A 19,872-nucleotide genomic window follows, 5' to 3' on the forward strand; every position below is an offset into this window, starting at 1 on the left:
GTAATGTATTTCTCGGGTTCTACTTCCTGTAACTCACACTTTTGAGACATGAACAATATTAATTTTTCAACCTTTTCAAAGAAGTTCTAAATGCCACTGTTTATCATATTGGGTAGGGAAGTCTCAATCTCTCTGCTTTGTCAACACTGAAGAAAAATGTGCTATGCCACTTATCCCATTTTCTTTTTTCCTTGGGCATCTCAAAAGGGCTTCAGAATACATGGCTCTGCCACCCTGTGTGGCCAGGTTCTGCTCTTTCAGAGGGAAACAAAGGGAAAACCAAAAGAAGAGAAGGACCATTTGTTACCTAACTCAAGGATTATATCTAGGCTGAAGTTCTACTCCAAAAACTGAAATCTCAAATCCAGAGGTGTCCAAGGGCATCCTAGACCACAACTAAAGTTTAAATTTCAGGCTAAGAACATCTACAGCAATAAATTTCACTATGGAATCAGTACTGTATTTGTAGTTTGCAACATTTAAGAGGCCAAATTAATAAATTGAAAGTTATTTTCTATACCATTGAATGAACTTGCAACACTATGTAAGCGATCATCACAAAATTCCACACACTTCCATGTACTTGAAGGACTTCCATAGTCCTTCAAGACAGAGGTAGTGTTAAATGCACCATATTTGTCTTAATTACTAAGACATACAGAGAAGATTGACAAAACATTCTTAATACACAGAGAAGAGCAACAGCAAAACCAACCAATTAAGCACACACTGCAACAAATAAAAAAATTTCAGAGGATTTCTCTCTAAATAAGCGTGACTGCATAAAAAGACAGTCTGTATTTTCATGTCTTCTTTTGTTTAAACATATCATATGAAATCTTTGAAAGTTTTCCTCTCTAGCATGCTGTTTACTGTACATCCTATTCAGAAGTGCCTTAATATATTGTGCTGCGACTTGTAAAAATCTCAGAGCTGAAGCTGGGGCACAGAAATTGCCGAGGGAGTTTATGACTGTACAAACAATCCTTACCTATCATCTCCTCCTAGAAGGCCCCTGCCCTGTGCTCTCCAGGAGCTCCAGCCAACCCTTCTCTTCAATTTAAAAAAATAAAGGACCTTATTACTACCATTCCCAAAGCATTTCCATCATTGTTTTACATTGATTTAGTAAGAAATATCCTGAAGCTATTTTATTTGGAGAGATTTCTAGGTTCCCCTGACACAAGTAGCTGCGTTTGCAGTCTGACTTGGGGAATCACTGACTGTCTGGGAAAATGCTATTCTGTTGATGTACAATCCTTGGAATGTCAAAGGTATGACAGATCTTAATACAAGTTCTAGTAAGGGAGGAATTAATATTTACCAATATAAAGAGTTTCATTAGAACCTGATAACATTAAATTGGCTTGACATGTCATTGCAGTTCATAGCATAAGCTGTCAGTCACTAAATCCATGATGATGTAATTCAGATAGAAATTGTGCTATATAATAACAGAATTGAGACATAGACTTTGTGCTATTTTAGTAGTAATATTAAAGATAAAAAAATCTCAGAACTGAAAAAATTCCAGATGTGAAGACAGCAGATACTAGAAGCTTTCATTTAACACCACTACAGGACAAGGAATCTTAGCAGAGCTGGTGAAATATTAAACTGTCAACACTGCAAAGATCTTTCATATGGAAGGGATGAGCAAGTAACAGCTTCTAGCACTTTTTGACCCTTTAGAAGGAAAATTAGGACATCTGTTTGCTTTTCATTTGGGTTAAACTAAGTTCTATTACAACAGCCTTCGATTAGGAATGGAGAAGCTGCTTACTGCTTTGGGCATTACACTTGGAAATGGTTTTGAGTTAAAGCCATTATGAGCGTATCTTAAAATGAAGTTACCTTTGCTGGTAATTAGAGACAACTAAACTGGTGTTAAAAAACAAAGTTTCCCTACTTTTCTGTAACTTCTCTCAAATTCTATAAGACCATGCATTCTACACAAATGCCTTGATCTTTCCCTCCATGACAGCCACAAATTATAGACTTTTCACATCCTGAAATGCTGAGTTCTGCTGCCCATTTACGTTCAAGGTGGCCCAGTCTATCCTCATTTCTTTACCATGACTGGTGTTTCAATTGCCTCCAGGGCTCACCACATGACTCCCTATGGTCACACCCATGGAGAGTGCTAAGTCTTGTTTTTATGAGTACTCTCATCCTATTAATCCCATGTTGTTCTTTTGTAATTTACCCTTCAACTGAGAATCACAATGTTCAATTTCTGAATCTCAAATGAAGGGACAGAAAATACTGTGAAGCATGATTTAATTTCATTCTGCTGAGATGAGAAAACTGCTCAAGTTTGGCTACCTGAAATACTTTTTGCAGTATGAATTCCTACATCACATACTATTGTAGAATATGAGTGTTTCTGATGCTTTATTAGGGTGTATATTCTTTTCCTTGAATTTCTTTCCCTATGCTTTTAGGAGGGAAGGTTTATGTGTTTCAAAAGGGCAGTTTAATGGAAGCTGACACTGAATAAGCATTGTGTCTCTGACAGAGAAATACTTTTGTCCTTAGACTAAATCAGAGAATGTCAGAGAGCTGTTTGAGCACAAAGCAACAGATATTTTTTCCTCACAGCTGCTGAAGCCTGTGACAAGAGGCATACAGACACAGCATTCCCCAAAGTACCTTAAACTGGATTCTTTCATGGATACGAAGGCATTCTGCCTGAAAGCTGTTTGCTCTTGCTGTGCAAAATCCAAGTAGAGCAGCAATGATATTTTATTGCTGCTTTTTCTCAGCTTTCCTTTGGTGCCTCTCTTTCTCCAGATATGTTTTGCAACAATAGATAGATTTTTGCAAACAGCATATACTGCATGCCATGAAAGATACTATATTGCTAGAGCAGGAAGGAAAAAATACCTGTGAGTGTGTTGGTTTTGGCTGTGGTAGAACTGATTTCCTCAACAATGGTTAGTATACGGCTGTGTTTTAGATTTGTGCTAACACTGGGTGGATAATATAGAGATTTTTTGTTTTATTGCTGAGCAGGGCTTAGACAGAGCCAAGGCCTCTTCTGCTTTTTGTGCTGCCATGCTGGTGAGAGACTGGGGGTGCATGGGAGGCTGGGAGGAGACAGAGCTGGGACAGGTGACCCCAGCTGACCACAAGGACATTCCAGACCATATAGTGTCACACTCAGCATATAAAGCCAGGGGAAGGAGGAGGAGGTGAGGACACTCAAAGTGATGGTGTAATAATTCCTTGTCTTGTTTTGCTTGTGTGTGGCTTTTGCTTCATCTATTAAACTGTCTCTATCTCAACCCACAGTTTTCTAACTTTTATTCTTCTGATTCTCTCCCAATCTCACTGAAGGAGGATTGAGTATCCACTCAATAGTGCTAGTGCACAGTGCTTGGGGGTTAAAGAGGGGTTAAAGCAAGACAGAGAGAAGCACACTTTTGTATCTGATTTTTTTTTTTACAAATCAAGAAACTAGAAGTATTTCCACTAGAATCTGGAAATTTTCTATTAGGACTGAAGAAATTTGGGGTTATAATCTCAGATCTCAATTCTACTCTGGTCCATTAATTTACTGTAAACTACTTCCAGGGCTTATTTTATACCTATATGAAAGTAATTTGTAATTTCTCTTTGAACTCATGCAGGGTGAAACCTCCTACATTTAAGATAAATATCTTTTATTTATTACAGCTTCATCACAGGCTTTGGAGAAAAAAATCCTTTAGGAAGAATAAGGAAGAAACACCTTGGTGATCTAATACTCTGAACTTTTGACTGCAAAATCTTATCCTAAACCTTTTCGACATGCTGAAACACCTTCACTACAAATTTGCCGTTGTGATGTCAAGTATCCTCATTTCATGTGCAGTTCATGCCTACATCTTCATCTACAAACAGCAACAATATGCAGTTAATAAATAATGCAAGAGGAGGTATTCAAACCCCAAAGAGCAAACACTAAATATCGTACTTCATGTTGGCCTTAAAAATCCTGATAGCTCAGCTGTGGAGCCACCCCTTACAATGAGATATTTTCAAGTGAGCAGTATGACCAAAACTGAATATTGAAGAATATGCAAAAGTGGGAACTAGGAAGGACAGCTGGGACATTAAAGAAGCCATAAATAGCCTTGCACATGTACTGTTCTAGACAGAGGAACAGATTCTATGAATCCTACCTAGTCAACGAATACAAACACATAGTCTCTTTCTTCCCACCTCCCTTTCCTCTTTCAGCACCATTGCAGAGATTGCCATCTAGAATAGACTTTAAAAAAAAAAGAAAAAAAAAGGATTTCAATCTAACATCTTCTAAGTTGAGGTGATTAGCAAATAGCTAACCATTAATGACGCTTTTGACAAGAATGGATGCCAAAAGTTATGAAACCTTCCCTGGTAGATAAATGGTACCTTTCTCAGCCATCTCTCTTACAAATGATCCTATATATACAGCTATTATTTCACTCAGACACTGGCAGCTCTGCAATTGTTCATGGCCTCAGTGAAGAATAATACCTGTCATGCAGTTTCATTGCTCTGACTTTTAACAGACCTGTTTTCAGCTTGTCTCAAATGCTACACAACTGCTCATGGGGAAGTGCCAAAAAAGAACAGGTAAGATAAAATACCAAAGGCACTCACATTTCTCTCTATGTGGGTTAAAACACCTCAGAACTGTCCTGAAGAAATTTTGCTAGAACATGCTGCTAAAATTGCAAATGGTTCTCTACTGATTTATGAGAAAACACTAAACAGTCTGCTCCTTTTGGCTGGTATAATTTTCTCCATAGTAGCAAGTAAGGGTCTGTGTTTTAAATCTGTGCTGGAAAGAGTGCAGGTAATTGAGGGATGTTTTAGTTATTGCTGAGCAGGCCTTGCACACTGTCAAGGCCTTTTCTGCTTCTTGTAACACCCTCAAAGGGGTTGAGGTTAAACAATTAACTAGGAGGGGACACAAGCAGGACACCTGATGCCAGCTGACCAGAGAGATAATCCTGCACCATACAGCTTTGTGCTCAGCATATAAAGCTGGGGAAGAAGTGGGGGGAAGACACACACTGGGAGTGATGGCAGTGTCTTCCCAAGTAACAGGTATGCTTCTCTTCTTCCCTGGGACGCTCTCAGAAGTTACCTCATCACCCCCTCTGGCTTGCTGACCTGGTGATGCAGAAGTCTCCAATCTGTCGCTCATCTTGCACACCCTTCTTATCAGGTTCAGGCACTGTTGATTGGCAGCATGAACAGTGCTTACACTTCCTTATTCTTAAAAAGTAATAGAGTGATGCTTTTGACTAGTCTCTCACAATCTCCAAATGAATGCAGCAATCTACAGTTAAATCTAACAGCCTTCTCTTTTATGTTTCCTTATTCTATGTTTTCTCACAGAAACAAATAAATGTCTCCAAATGCTATTTTTCATAAAACCACTGAAAGTTTTGGAAAGGATTTTCATTAAAATCTTAATATTTCTGACAAGTAAAGGCATTTTCTGCAGAAGTCCTAGTTCCAGGATCATGCCAAAGCAAAGAAAGCTTTCCTATATCTATTCTTTCTGAAACAGGAAAACACCCCAACTGTTTTGGCTGCAAACCAGCATGACGACTACGGTTAGTTGCACATGTTGAAGAATTCCTTTTCAATACAGTATGAAAAACTGTCAGTGTTTTTTCATTTATTTTTTACTGTATTTTCTTTCTTTTCTCTCCAGGAAAAAAATTCTTAACACAGATGAAAACTATTCCCCCTCTTTAGCAGCAACAGAATTTCAACACAATACAGGCTTCAAGTCCTCTGTGTAAGTTATCACCCTTTTAGCTACCAGAAACCTCTGAAACTTTAAAATATCAATTAGTATTTTGTTAGATATCCGTTTTCTACACTTCCAAAACCACCTGACTTTAGTTAACAAGGTTGTTTTTCTATCCTGGATACTTGGCCTGAACATTGAAGATCTAACATAATATTATGCCTCCACGTAACAGACCTTTTCACCCAGTTTACTTTTGCTCAGTCATTGTAAAAATAAATAGTGAAATACGTTTTGGGCCTGTAATCCCACACCAACTAGCCACCATCACGAAAAAAAGTTGCCACAATTCAGACTGCATGAGGTGACTGCAGACAAAAAGACACTAACAGCTCAAACAGAAAAAGTATAAATGAAACAGACATTAAATACCATTCAGCGTTTCCAGATGATGCACAAAACAGGCTGTAATGATGAACTACAAAGTAGAAGTTGGTGCTTTGGAATTATTAGGGAAGTTACTGTTTATATAAATTCATGTCATTACCCCAGTGGTAGCTGACCACTTCCATGGGGGACTAACTTCGAAATAAGAAAAAGCTATTTTTAATCTGAGACATTGCAATCCTTTGTGAGTACTGGACAGCACTCCTGCTCACTACCTGAAGTAGTGTGTATCTTCATAGATGCCACGACTTGCAGCTGAAGAACAATTTTCTCAATCAAATATTATCCCTTCAGGAACATACTAACATATCTTTTACTTTGCAAACCTAACATGCTGAATCAGCAAACAGCCATGCTTGAGCTTCTTCCATGACTCAAAGATGACAAACAAAACACTATCATATTTTCCTTAATTTATACGCAGCAACAAATAAAGTTGATGACTTATGAAAGTCATAACATCAATATTAAAAAATGACACTGAGCTAAATGAATGCTCAAAAATGAACTAAACATTTTGTCTGTCTTACAGGATAAACATACAATAACAATAGAAAAGAACTGACAAATAGTTATGTTCCATCTACAACAAAACACTGTCCAGAGCTCATTGTCAAATGAGCTTCTGATCCACCAGAAATCTATTTCTTTTACTAAGAGGTTCACATAGGTTGGGCATTGGGGATGCGTGGTATTCAACATCTATTGATAACATGAATTCTAGCAAAACTTACCAAGTAACTACAGAAATTGAAGTTGACAGTATTTGCCAACAAGACATTTTTGAGATTACAATCACAGGAATCATGTTTAAGCCTGAAAAGAGATGGCAGCGAAGTCATTTTGTATTGGATGTGGTGTGTACAAGTAGTCCTCATTTGTATCTAAGGGACTGCTTCTCTGTGTGTAGAATTCTACCTTTATAGTTTGATTCTTACAGAATAATTACAATTGCTTGTGCTTTGATAATAAATGATCAATAAAATTAGATAGCCAAAAGAAGATATTAACAACTTGAGAATAAGCATGTCATAGAAACGGAAAGTAAATTATCAGAATTCTTTTTGACCTACACAGCCTTTAGGTAGAGTGCTAACTTCAACATACGGAAATTATTTTCTGGAATCTGCTTAGACAGGAAACATTTTAGCCTAGTTTCCACAACTTCTCTTTAATTACAGTATGCTTGAGAAAATTTTTATCACTACAGCGGAAAACAGTTTTTATTCAGTTTTGCTAGAATTCAATACAATTTTGCTAGTGAAATATAAAAAGCTAACTCAAAAATAATAAATATTTTGAATAGAGAACTCAATCCAAAGACAGTTTTCATCACAGTATAGTATTTAATGACAAAAATCAGGTTTTCCAGTAGTGAGTCAAGAGAGCAGGTCCCACTTTTTTTTTTCCTCCCCAAAATGGCACAAATTATTTCTACATCTTTGAGAACTTCCAAGGAATTGGTTACAATAGATATCAGCAAGTAGTACAATTCTGGCAAATCATAGCAAAACCTACCTACCTTTTAGATCAGTTTTAAGAGCACACATTTTTGCTAATATTTCACATAATACACAACTTTTGCTAGACACAAAAGTAGCCTTTTAAGACAGAGTTTGCAGTACAGCAGTCAAGTCTAACAATACATTATTTTTATTCTGTTCAGAACTTTAAAAAGATAAAGAAACTATTAATATTGTTACAATTTACAAATACATTCTTTCATATGAAACATTAACCTGAATCATAGTATATGTTATGTACATGACTATCTAACAATACTAGGTTGTATACACTACAAGCTAAGTTCCAGAAGGAAACTGCAAAGCTCTAAGATTTACCTTTGGATAAACATTTATACACCTTGATTTTTTTTCTAAAAACTACAAAACCTCGTAGTTAATGAACAGCAAGAACAAAGTAAACAGACAAACCACTTTTCCTTCATTCAGAAGACTTATATTACTTAAAGTTCCCACAGTAAATGGCTTTTGATGGTTGGATTAAAGTCCTGAGTTATGATAAAAATGATACACTTAACTGAAGGATATAAAACAACCCAAAATGCTGAAAAACTCAGGTGGGACTAAAGCAATGTTTTAGTACAGTTCAACTCAGAAGAGGTCTGGAACTTAGCAGTGCAATTGTGATCCTGTTCTGTCCAGCTGATGTTTATGTAAACACTTGAAAATATATGCCGTTTTGTCTAAATTTAGACAACTAATTATCTTCAGGTTTATCTGGCCTGGGTTTTAGACATTTCTTCTAATTATTTGCAAGGCTAGATGGCAACAGTTCAGAATCTACTTCTTTCTCTCAGGAGAAAGACTTGTGAGGTTAGCATCAGAATATAGTTTTAAAAGAGTGGAAAACATGTCAAGAAGATAGCTATGTGGTCAGAAATGTACTCCCTGACTGATTTGTAACCCATCTTTTAAAAAAAATAGCCTAACATTTTGTATCTAGCAGGAGTTTAATTTATTTTAAAAAAAACAGACACTTTTTTCCTGGTTCATTGCAGAAACACTCAGTCAATACAATAGCATTCAGACATTTCCAGGGCAAGCATTACTTACACATAGCTCAACATAGTGTTCAGAACTTGTGTTGTTAAGGAACCTGTTCTGATTTACAACAGAAGTGGCCAAATTGCACTTCAGTAGGTGCTAGATTTGGTAACTATTGGAGCTGGTGCTAAATAGAGCTAAATGATCACATGGTACTACACAAATGACCCATTCTCTCAACCCCCAGTGTGAAATTAAATAAAAAGCTTCATACAAAACTGTTTAAATAACAGGAAAAAAAAACAACCCTCAAACAAAACAGATGTAAAATTTGAATGCAATCAGCTAACTAGACAGTGTCCTTAGTTCAAATGAGAATACTTTCCAAAAGGCAAGCATCTTTTTACAAAATGGGCATTTCCATGAGATTTTCAGTTATTTCAGCTTGCAATAAGTAAAATATTCTCAATTACTACAGTATCTTTTATGTCTCTTACAAGCACTGCTCTGAGGATTTTAGACTGTTGTGTCATTAATAATGCAAAAATCATATTCTACAATGAATACAGTACATTCACATAATGCCAGCTTTTCTCTGGTAAGACGAGAGCAAAAATGAAGAGCAGGCATTTTCAGAAGATGAAGGCTGTACCTTCTGCAAAGATTTCTTTTCTAGCTTACTGGTATAAAAAAAGAAAAAAAGCAACATATTTTTCTCTTTTTTATTTTCCTCTTCATTCTTGAAGCATATTAGACCATCTTAAAAATGTTAAGAAAACAGATGTGAAGGAGAAAGGTAACCTACTTATTTTTGTAAAAGTAATACAGTGCTGCAGATATTGCATAAACTGAATACAGATGAAGTAGAGTCACCCTTCCAGTGATAACGTATTGAAAGCTGAGACTCAAACTAGAAGGTGATTCTAGTGTACCAAGACATACTTTTGTGAAAGCCTCTATATTAAAAATCAGACAACTTGCTAACACAAAAGTCATTAAAATCAGAAAAGTTTCTGAAATGTTCCAAAAAACTCTAACTGTAGAATTTATGAAAAACAGATGTCTTGAAAATAGTACACTCTCATCCTCTCAGGCCTTTGCGTTCTCATTTTCATGGGCCTTTAGCCACACAATCACAGGTAAAAAGAAATGCTATTTTATATCAAGATTGCTAAATTGTAGATTGTGTTTGAGACACAGCTATGTGCGTATAGATGTAAAAATTACTTTTTTCCTCAATTTTGAAACGTCAAGCATACATTCTCTATGTTTTAGCATACTATTCAAATAATCAGTGTGAATGTGAAAACAGGAACATGTAAAATGCTGATATGAATGAAATTCAGATATGCACTTCTGAATGCTGGTGCACATGCAACGCTTCCTACATCAGTTAGAAGAAACAATTTTTTCTGCTTGCCAGGGCAAAGCAGTTTGTCCTCCACTATAGCTACAGCCCCAGATGTTTAATTCTAACATTCATTCACATTCTGCTGATGCTACATTAAATGAAGAAAATTATACCCCTTCTTTGGATTTTATTTCCACACACATGTCCACAATCAGTTCAATCTTTTTTTTTGTATAACCACGGAAGAATATTACAATTTTAATCTTGATCAGCTTGTCATTTGGTCCTTTTTCAATGTCTGCTTTCACTCCTGTCACAACTGAAATACAGGTAGAAAGTACCGCAGGACTGTGTAGCAATATTAAAAAAGAGGAACAAAAGTAAGTCAGAAAAGTAGAAATGCAACACGTTTTCCTGCACAAAAACTGAAAGAATGTATCTCCACTGAACGAGAAGGAAAAAGCACACAGAAGACTGAATCTCCTGTAAAAGTTGCTGATTGTAGCCTCTTCAGCTTCTCTTGAGAAGATTTCACTTTGGGCAGTATCTCAGCATTTGTGCTTCATGGCAAGCTGAAAAAAAAAGAAAAAAATTCTTTGCAAACAGTCATTCCTTTTCCAGGGACACACAGGCAAAGCCTCTCTTTGCCATGCTGAGGAGGCAGGATTCATCTGCTTTCCCAGCTTTGTTTCCCAATGTTCCATTATTTTGCTATCTGTGAGGAAGGCTAGAGCAAGACACCAGAAACAAAGACATGCTAAGAAGAATAGTAATTTTGACCCAATGATTTTGATTGTTAACTACAATCAGAAATTCTAGACAAGTAATTTAAAACGCCTATTCAGGAGCTCTGCCACTACATAATGATGAAAAATAAAGGTCTGATTGCCTTTCCACCTCTCTGATTACCAATTATTTCCAATTCAAATAATTCAAAAATGGACTTAACTGGGAAGGAGAGGGAGAGGAAAGAGATCAAGTGAGTTAAAACCTGTATAAAATATGTAGATAAACGACTTTGCAAACCAAGAAGAGAGCTTAGGGCTAGGCTCCATATTAAAAAAAAATGCTATCTGTAGATAATCAGTATATAATAAAGAATGCTAACAAAGCTGAGATGAGTGAGCCCTCTGGGAAATTACCTAGAAAACAGAACTGGTAGGGGCAGTTAAAATTCACTCATTTATTACCAGTGAAATGATGACTAATAAATGACTCAAACTAAACTGACACAAACCTTTGATACTCAAGGATATGGTTACAAATACGCTTTTTAAAGAAATTAGTATTTTTAGCGCTATACTAGAAATGCATTTCAGCATGAAAGAAATTAAACTAACACTTTTTTCTTCAAACAGATTTTTTTTTAATGTGTCTTTGGCAGGCAACTCTGAGAAGTTTTTATTACACAGAATTTATAACTTTGAGATCCTGTGCAGCCACCAACAAATGGAAGGGATTTTTTAAAGGCAAAGAAGGTGAAGAAGGTGTCACAAGGAGGATTTGATACATACCCTGAGCTAAGTTCAAGCCTTTATACAACAAAGTATAGATATATGCTTTCATTCAACAAACTCTGACAGCCAAATATCTGACTTTAACCTATTAAGTTTTATCCTGCTGAAATCTTACCTTATGTGCAGTTTCTGCGAACTGCTGAGCACTGTTTTTCAGCTCCTCTGTTTTTTCTTCTGCACGACCTAGCCTTTCACCACGCTCATTTAAGGCCTGACTTGCCTTCTGTACTGCACTTGTCACACTGTCTGCTGCTGAATGGAGTATGCTGTTTCCTGCAACACCAAAAGAAGCCATTAGAGCACTCAAGTATATATATATGCTTTGTATTAAATACAATTCATTTAATTCATAATGTTCTAGGGCTGGCGTGCTATCTGGACTGGCCTCACCTCGCTACAACCTCTCCTGAGGTGTTTGTACAGAACAATGAGATCCTCCCTGAGCCCCTCGAGACTGAACACCCCCATCTCCCTCAGCTGCTGCTCCAAAGACGAGCTCTCCAGGCCTCTCTCCAGCTCTGCTGTCCCTCACTGGACACACCCCAGCACTTCCATGGCCTTCTAAAAGTGAGGGGCCCAAAACTGAACACGCTTCTCGAGGTGTGGCATCACCAGTGCTGAGTACAAGGGATGGTCACTTCCCTGCTCCCGCTGGCCACACGGCTGCTGGTCCAGGCCAAGATGCCCCTGGGCCACTGCTGGCTCACACCGAGCCCGCTGCTGACCAGCACCCCAAGGCCCTTCCTGCTGGACTCCTCTCTGTCCCCAGCCTGTGGCACTGCCTGGGGCTGCTGTGACCCAAGGGCAGGACCTGGGCTTGGCCTTAGTGAACCTCATGCTGCTGTCCTTAGCCCAATGGCTGAGACTGCCCAGATCCCTCTGTACAGCCTTCTTCCCTGGAGAGATCAGCACTGCCACCCATCCTCGGATCATCTGCAAATCTGCTGGGGGTGCCCTCAATCCCTGGATGTATCCAGATCGTCAATAAAGGTGTTAAACAGGACTGGCCCCAAAACTGAGCCCAGGAGAACACTGCTAGTGATAGGTTGCCAACTGGATTTAGTTCCATTCACCACAGCTCTCTGGGCCTGGACATCCAGACTTTCATCCATCGAAGAGTCTACCCATCCAAGCCACAAGCAGCCAGATGATCTAGGAGGATGCTGTGGGAGATGGTGTCAAGCACTTTACTAAAGTCTAGATAAACAACATCCACACCTTGCCCTCATCTACTCAGCAAGTCACTCTGTCAATAGAAGGACATCAGGAGAGTCAAGCAGCATCTTCCTCTCATAAATCCATGTTGGTTGGGCTTGATCCCCTGGTTGTCCTGGCAGTCTTCATTTCTTTTCCACAGCATTAAAACCAAGTATATAATGCGCTTAAGTGATTTATTCTGGTAAAGGTATGAAACATTTAACACATTTGAAGCGAGCACTACAGCAAATCTGCTGTTAAAATCTGTTTTCTCACTGACATACAAAACCAAGTGAAAACAGACACAAACACACTGCTTTTATCATTAATCTGAGAAGTGTACCTACTTCAAAAATATTCTCAGGTTAAAAAAATCAAACCCAAACATTAATTTAAAGGGCTATTTTGCTACTAGTTTGTTGTAGTTCAGCCCCAGCCAGCAACCAAGCACCACAAAGCCCCTTGCTCTCACTCTCCCACCAGCAGGACAGGGGAGAGATCTAGAAAGGTAAAAATTAGAAAACTGATGGAATGAGATATAGACAGTTTAATAGGGAAAGCAAAAGCTATGCACTAAAGTAAAGTAAAAAAAGGAATTAATTCACTGCTTCTCATGAGCAGCCAGGGGTTCAGCCATCCCCAGGAGAGCAGGCACCAAAGTAACAGTTCCTCATGAAAACAAATGTCATTACCCCAAACTTCCTCTGAGTTTCTGTACTGAGTATGATGTCATATGGTCTGGAATATCCCTTTGGTCAGCTGTCCAAGCTGTATCTCCTCCTAGCAACCTCCCATGCAGGCCCAACATCCTTGCCAGCATGGCCAGTACAAAAAGCAGAAAAGGCCTTGGTTCTGTGCAAGCCCAGCTCAGCAATAGCAAAAACATCTCCATATTATCAGCCCCATGTGCAGTACAAATCTATCACACTGCCCCATACCAGCCACTGTGAAAAAAAAATTAACACAGCTAAAACTAGCACACAGTTTCATTAGAAAAAAGAACAACCAACCCCTTCAGACCCAGTTTTCAAATGATAATCCTTTCCTTAGGCCAAATAAACAATGACTAGTGAAACTAAAGGCTGCCCTGAGTATCCTGAGGTGCACGGTACAAGCTGCATATGCAGGAATTCCTGAGATAAAGAAAGTGCATCACAATTGTATTAAACTAAAACTCAACTAGTATTAAACTATGGAGGTGAGGGAGAGACTTAAGAACCTACACATGGTGACTCACAGATGATGAGTCAATATGAGAAACTGCAATAAAAGAACACCCTGGCCTTCTATATACCAATATTGTTACATTTTGCACAACAGGAGTTAAAAAAATAGATGTGGAACTGCTATAGTTTTGGGGTTTTTTTGCTATTCTTGCATTTAGAAAAGAAATATAACAGCTGGCATTCTTGTTGAAGAGATTAATATCTAACAATACTGTGAGCTGGAGCTTTGCAGAGACAGAATTAATCTTTTCAAGTGGTTGCCTTCAGACTCTGAGGAATTTGATTGCAAGACCAAACAACTTCACATATTACACACTTTCTTACTTTAAAAATTTTCAGTCAATTGCTATTTTGTTCATAATTTTTTAAGGAGATTATTATTTTGGCTTCTGTTCAGGCAGCTTTTCCAATAAACACGTGTACTGAGCAACACTGCACTGGAAATAGTTTTCCTTTTTTGGTGATGTGATCTAATGGCTTTGGCCCTTTGTATAGGGTTAGTTTTCTAGGGTAAGAGTTTTAAAAGCTCCCAACACTGAATTAAATCTGTTTTTTACAATATCACAAAGCCTCTGCTGAATTCAAGGAAAGCAGGCTACATGGATAACCTTATAAAACTAAGCATTTTCCGAAGTCTTAAAATGTGTTGGGGAGCAGGATTCAACACATTGCTGACCTTCTATCACGTCAGTAGGAAACTACAGAACAAAAGTATTTTTCATTTTCTATACTCCTAAAAATATTCCTTATTTTCTATACTCCTAAAATTATTTTTATATTTGTGGCCAAAGATTGGTATCTGTTTCTCCATATTATTTTCAGCAAAGAAGAATGAACTTGGAAGTCTGGCACAATGATAGTAACTGTTTTTTCCTCCAACTAGCACAATATTGTGTTCTCTCCAGGTAAGATCTGCTGTATGTTCTCATGGGCAGTGACTTGCAGAGAAGCTGCTATTCTGAGACTGTTCTGAAGAACTACTTTTGGAGTATCTTTACCGATGCAATGTCAGTAAAACAATAAAAAAAAAATCTGCTCTCATCTATAAGCAACTGAGAAACCCATGTGTCAGTAGTCTATGGGATTTCATCAGTGTATTTCTAGAGCGTGTGTAGGTGGTTGCTGGTATGACTGACTATGCCTCATCCCTGTATTACTATCACTGCAGGAATAGCAACACTTGCACTGGACATATTGGAAAATCATTCCTATGAATAAATCATCTACAACCTGCAAAATTTTTAGCTGTTCTTCAGGATGTAACTACTCCGATTCAAAATATCCTGAGAAATGTTTTCCATGTTGATGGAATCCTATAGGATTTCAGTAAAGCTGTTGATACTGTCTTTCACAGGATCCTTCTGGACAAAATTCCAACACACAGCTGGATAAACACATCATGGGTTGGGTGAGCAACTGGCTCATGGCTCAGGTGCAAAGGATATAGTGAATCAGGTGACAACAGACTGGTGACCTGTCACTAGTGGGGCTCTGCAGGGCCCAATTTTCAACATCTTCAAAAAGGACTTGGATGTAGGACTGAAATGTACACTAAGTTTTCAGACAATACTACATTGGGAGGAGCTGTTAACTCCCTTAAAGGCAGAGAGGCCCTGCAGAAAGACCTTGACAAATTAGAGGGCCACACAATCACCAGCTACATGAAGTCCAACAAAGGAAAGTGCTGAATTCTGCACCTGAGACGGGGCAATCCTGGATTTATATATAGAATAAGGAACAAGATGCTGGAGAGCAGTGCCATGGAAAGATCCATGTCAATGGCAAGTTGAATCTGAGCCTGGTAGCCAGGAGGGCCAACCCTGTCCTGGGCAGGGGCATCAGGCACAGCATCACCAGCCAGGCAAGGGAGGGGATTGTTGCATTTTGCTCTGCCCACCTCGAGTCCTGTGTGCAGTTTTGGACACCACAACACTCAAAGAATATAAAGTTATTGTAGGGTGTCCAAACAAGGACTACAAAGATGGTGAAGGATCTAGAGGAGAAGCCATACAAGGAGTTGTTAAGGTCACCTTGTTCAGCTTGGAGACTGAGGACAGACCTCACAGCAGTCTACAACATCCTCATGGGGGAAGAGGAGGGGCAGACACTGATCTCTTCAGTTTATTTTGGGTACTAAAAAGAGTGTCTTTTACCCAGAGGGTGGTTGGGCAGTGGAATGGGCTCCCCAGGGCAGTGGTCACAGCACCAGCTTGACAGAGCTCAAGCAGCATTTGGACAACGCTCTCAGGCACAGGCTGTGACTCTTGGGGTATCCTGTGCAGAGCCAGGAGCTGAACTTTGATGATCCTTGTAGGTCCTTTCCAATTCAGTATATTCTACAATTCGAGCTGTATCAGAGGCTCTTACACCCCATTAAGTCAGCTTTAGGACTTTTAACATACACATGTAAAGCACATCCTTTAGGCACAATACCCAATACCTGAAAGCTACAGGAATACTGTCATAATCAAGTATGTGAAGAAACGAATTGGTCTCTAGAGGTATCATTATTTAGACTGCATCATTTGTTTTATCACACATTCATAAAAGGTTCACCGCATTCTCTATTAGCCATATCAAAAATATTTCAGCTCAATGCAGAGATTTATCTTTACATTAGTGGGAAGACTCTACAGTGACTGATTTACAAACAGAAGCATTCAATTTTAATTGTACAAGCATTAATAAAACAGTTAGCAACTACCTACTTCTGAGAAGGAAATAAATGTATTTAGCTTTAATTATTTGTTATTAGTATTCTTGCTGTTACTGCTCATTTTCTTATTTTATTGTTGTTTTCAGTAAATTTTTCTTATCTCAGCCCATAATGTTTGCCTTTTGTGCTTTCTGCTGGAAGCAGAGGGGAAACTGTCACAGTTTTGGTTGGAGCACTAGAGGGGAATACCATTCCTAAACTATAATGTTGCAATAAAAGACAAAAGACAAGACTAAATACATTTTGCACAGATGTGATTTGACTGTTCTTTATGTTTCAAGAAAACTTCTGAAGATATTAACAAAAATCAATGGACAATTATGAAAATTAAGAAAATGCAGATATTTTCAATAAAGATTTAGAGAAAATAAATATATACTGATACTTATCTAGTATATTTTCCAAGTTTATAACTATTTGTGGCTTAGGCGTTTTCTTGAGTCAAAGAGTATCTTTGCATGTATCTTGACTAAATTATTTCCATAAACTTCTCTGAAAAAAAAGCGCCACCACTACTTTTATTGCAAACAGTATCATCTCCAACATATCAAATACATCTGGAAGATTTCTGCTGTTTTAACTCCCGCATTTCAATATATGCAACCAGAAACACAGAAATGAAAGAATCAACATAGCCTGAAACACAGCAGACAATTAGTTGCAAAAAGCTGAAAGCAGCACATGAACAGAATGACTTCTGCAGACCATAGGATATAAAATTTAATTAAGTCATGAATACGAGGTCTTAAAAAAAACCCAAAACAAACTAACCCCAAAACCACAGCAGAATAAATAACCTTAATAAGTTTAAGTGCTCAAGAGTTCAGTATATTTATTGCTTAGCAAGCACACTGTATTCACATTTCTCAGTGTGGCTCGTAAAATCTTAGATCTAGAAACATCTGTATTACAAAAAAACAACCCTTGTTATGGTTCTACAAGGTACTATAAAAATCTCTTCTATGGACAGTTAAGTAGGACAAGCTGTCTTGCTACAGTAGTAAGAAAAAGGAAGTCTTATCTCTGATGTGAATGCCCTTTTATTTTAAATAGTGAAATTAAATAACATAGGGAGCCATTAGAGTAAAACAAAAAAGATTTTTTTAATTGATCAGGTATCTTGATAAGGAAAATACCTCCTGCTCTACTGATATTTTCTTTTATTCAGTATTCCACAGCAATGATATAATGTAAATTATTCATACTTTTGAACAGCTTAATTAATTACAAAGCCAAATTTCAAGCAGTAGAATGAGAAAAATTACTTTAGCATATCTTTACGTCATTTTATTATAGGAATTTATATCTGATCATTACTCTGGTCAAAATGTTGTTAATCTTGGGATGGAGGTGAGGGCTGTGGATTATGCTGTTACTTTTACTGCACATTCAGCAAATTTATTCTTTTTAAGCAAATATCTTCTTAGATAAACCTCAACAAATTAAAATCAGTATTAAATTACATTCAATCGTGATGATTAATATTAAATGGGGGGACTGAGCTAGATAATCTCCAGAGGTCCCTTCCAACCCTAACAATTCTGTGATTAGTGCTTATATTAATGACAAACCATTACAGTCAAGATTATTAAGTTCCCATAACTTTGCACCTTTGGGAAAAACTTTATCTCTGAAGATCCAAATGGGAAAAAACTTCGTATGTAATAACTTTGAATACCCTGCAGGAAGAAAGCCTGATTTTTTTCTCTAGAAAGTGTAATTTTCTTGGGGAGTATAAAACCAATAATGTCCAAAAATCTCACTGTGCAGTGACATTTACACATCATGACAATTTTGAGTTAAAGAGGGTTACTCTGGAAAAATTCTAGAATTCAGCAGGATCTCAAGCAATACCACCATTATAGCCAACATGACAAGACGCAGAATATGTAATTAAAACAAAGAAAAGCAGTCATGCACCATGACAAGCTTCTGTTTGAGAATGAGCTGACAAATTTAAATATTCATCTTAAATGCTGCTCCCCTGGGGTCACAAGTGAGAGGTGTGAGAGTTGTGAACACCGAAAAAACCTGCAAGCTTTGCTGATTTTGGTCAGCTGACAGGTAAAATAACTGGAAATGGGATAACTCCCGGGTCAATTTTTATTGACATTGATGTCATCTTATAAAGACAAAGCACGAGGGTTTGTTTGGTTAAAACCTTCCAGCCATTTCTGCCATTAGCGAAATGCTGTACTTACTACATTTCTTCATGACCACAGGCTGAAATATTCAAACAAATTTGATACAAAATAAGAATATTTTTCCATAAGGAATATTCAGAATAATGAAACAGATTTCACATAGGATAAGAAAAGCTCCCAACCAGTGACTACTATGAAGAGTAATATTTAATATTTAAAAGAAAAAAAAAAATCTATTTTTAATGAAAGCCTGTGGTACAAATGATGCAAAAAGAATCAGTCACCACCCAACACTCACCACTGGCCTAATGCTCAGCTAGTCCCTGAGCAATGTGTACCTTGGGAAAAGGCAGTTTCCCCTCCAGTTTCATTGCTGAACATGCTGTTACATGGCATGGAATATCTCTTTGGTCAGTTTTGGTCAGCCTCCCTGTTTGTGTCCCCTCCCAGGCCATTTGCTGGGGGGCAGGCAGAAGGAGACCATGAAGATCTTGACGCTGTGTAAGCACACCTCACCTAAAACACTGGTGTATTACAAGCACAGTTTTGGTTACAAATCTAAAATACAACACTGTACTGGCTGTTATGAAGGAAAATAAGCTCCATCCCAGTCAATACCCATACAAAGCCTAATATACTTTTCCCTGTCAAGGCAGTCCAAAGTGTTAACATGTCTCCTGATGCAAGTTTGTTGTTTTGTTTCAATGGAATTCACCAAAGTACTGATATTTCTTTTAGGGTGGGTGGGAGACTTAAACAGCAACATGCTGTGAAGATGAACCACAGGATTTTTCTAAACAAAGGTTATTTCTTGCAGACATTGTGTCAATACTACTGATTGAGCTTCTCCTTAATTACTGTTAATTATTACTGAGAAACATAAAGCATCAACCTGCTATAATGGAGGCATGAAACACAATGTATTTGTCAATAGATTCTTATTTCTTCATCAGGTAAGTGACTTTGAAAATTCTGTGTTTGCTATTTAAGCAGCATATTCAAAATCACCAACTTCTATTACCACATAAACTGA

At 37.7% G+C, this 19,872-nt stretch overlaps 1 protein-coding gene across 3 annotated transcripts in view; it reads right to left on the reverse strand.

The window, feature by feature from the left end:
• Positions 1–7,507: 7,507 nt before the first annotated feature.
• Positions 7,508–19,872, reverse strand: part of STXBP6 (syntaxin binding protein 6) — a 96,609-nt gene continuing 84,244 nt past the window's right edge. For all 3 annotated transcript variants that reach the window (XM_088167215.1, XM_014891453.2, XM_088167214.1), the window contains 2 exons: positions 11,672–11,829; positions 7,508–10,611 (listed from right to left, as the gene is read on the reverse strand). In XM_088167215.1, coding sequence (XP_088023341.1) covers positions 10,588–10,611; positions 11,672–11,829 — 182 coding nt within the window. In that variant the 3' untranslated portion in view covers positions 7,508–10,587. The remainder of the gene's footprint in view (positions 10,612–11,671; positions 11,830–19,872) is intronic.

The sequence above is a fragment of the Sturnus vulgaris genome, chromosome 6 (genome assembly GCF_052056855.1).
Source record: "Sturnus vulgaris isolate bStuVul1 chromosome 6, bStuVul1.hap1, whole genome shotgun sequence".
In the NCBI taxonomy this organism is placed as follows: Eukaryota; Metazoa; Chordata; class Aves; order Passeriformes; family Sturnidae; genus Sturnus; species Sturnus vulgaris.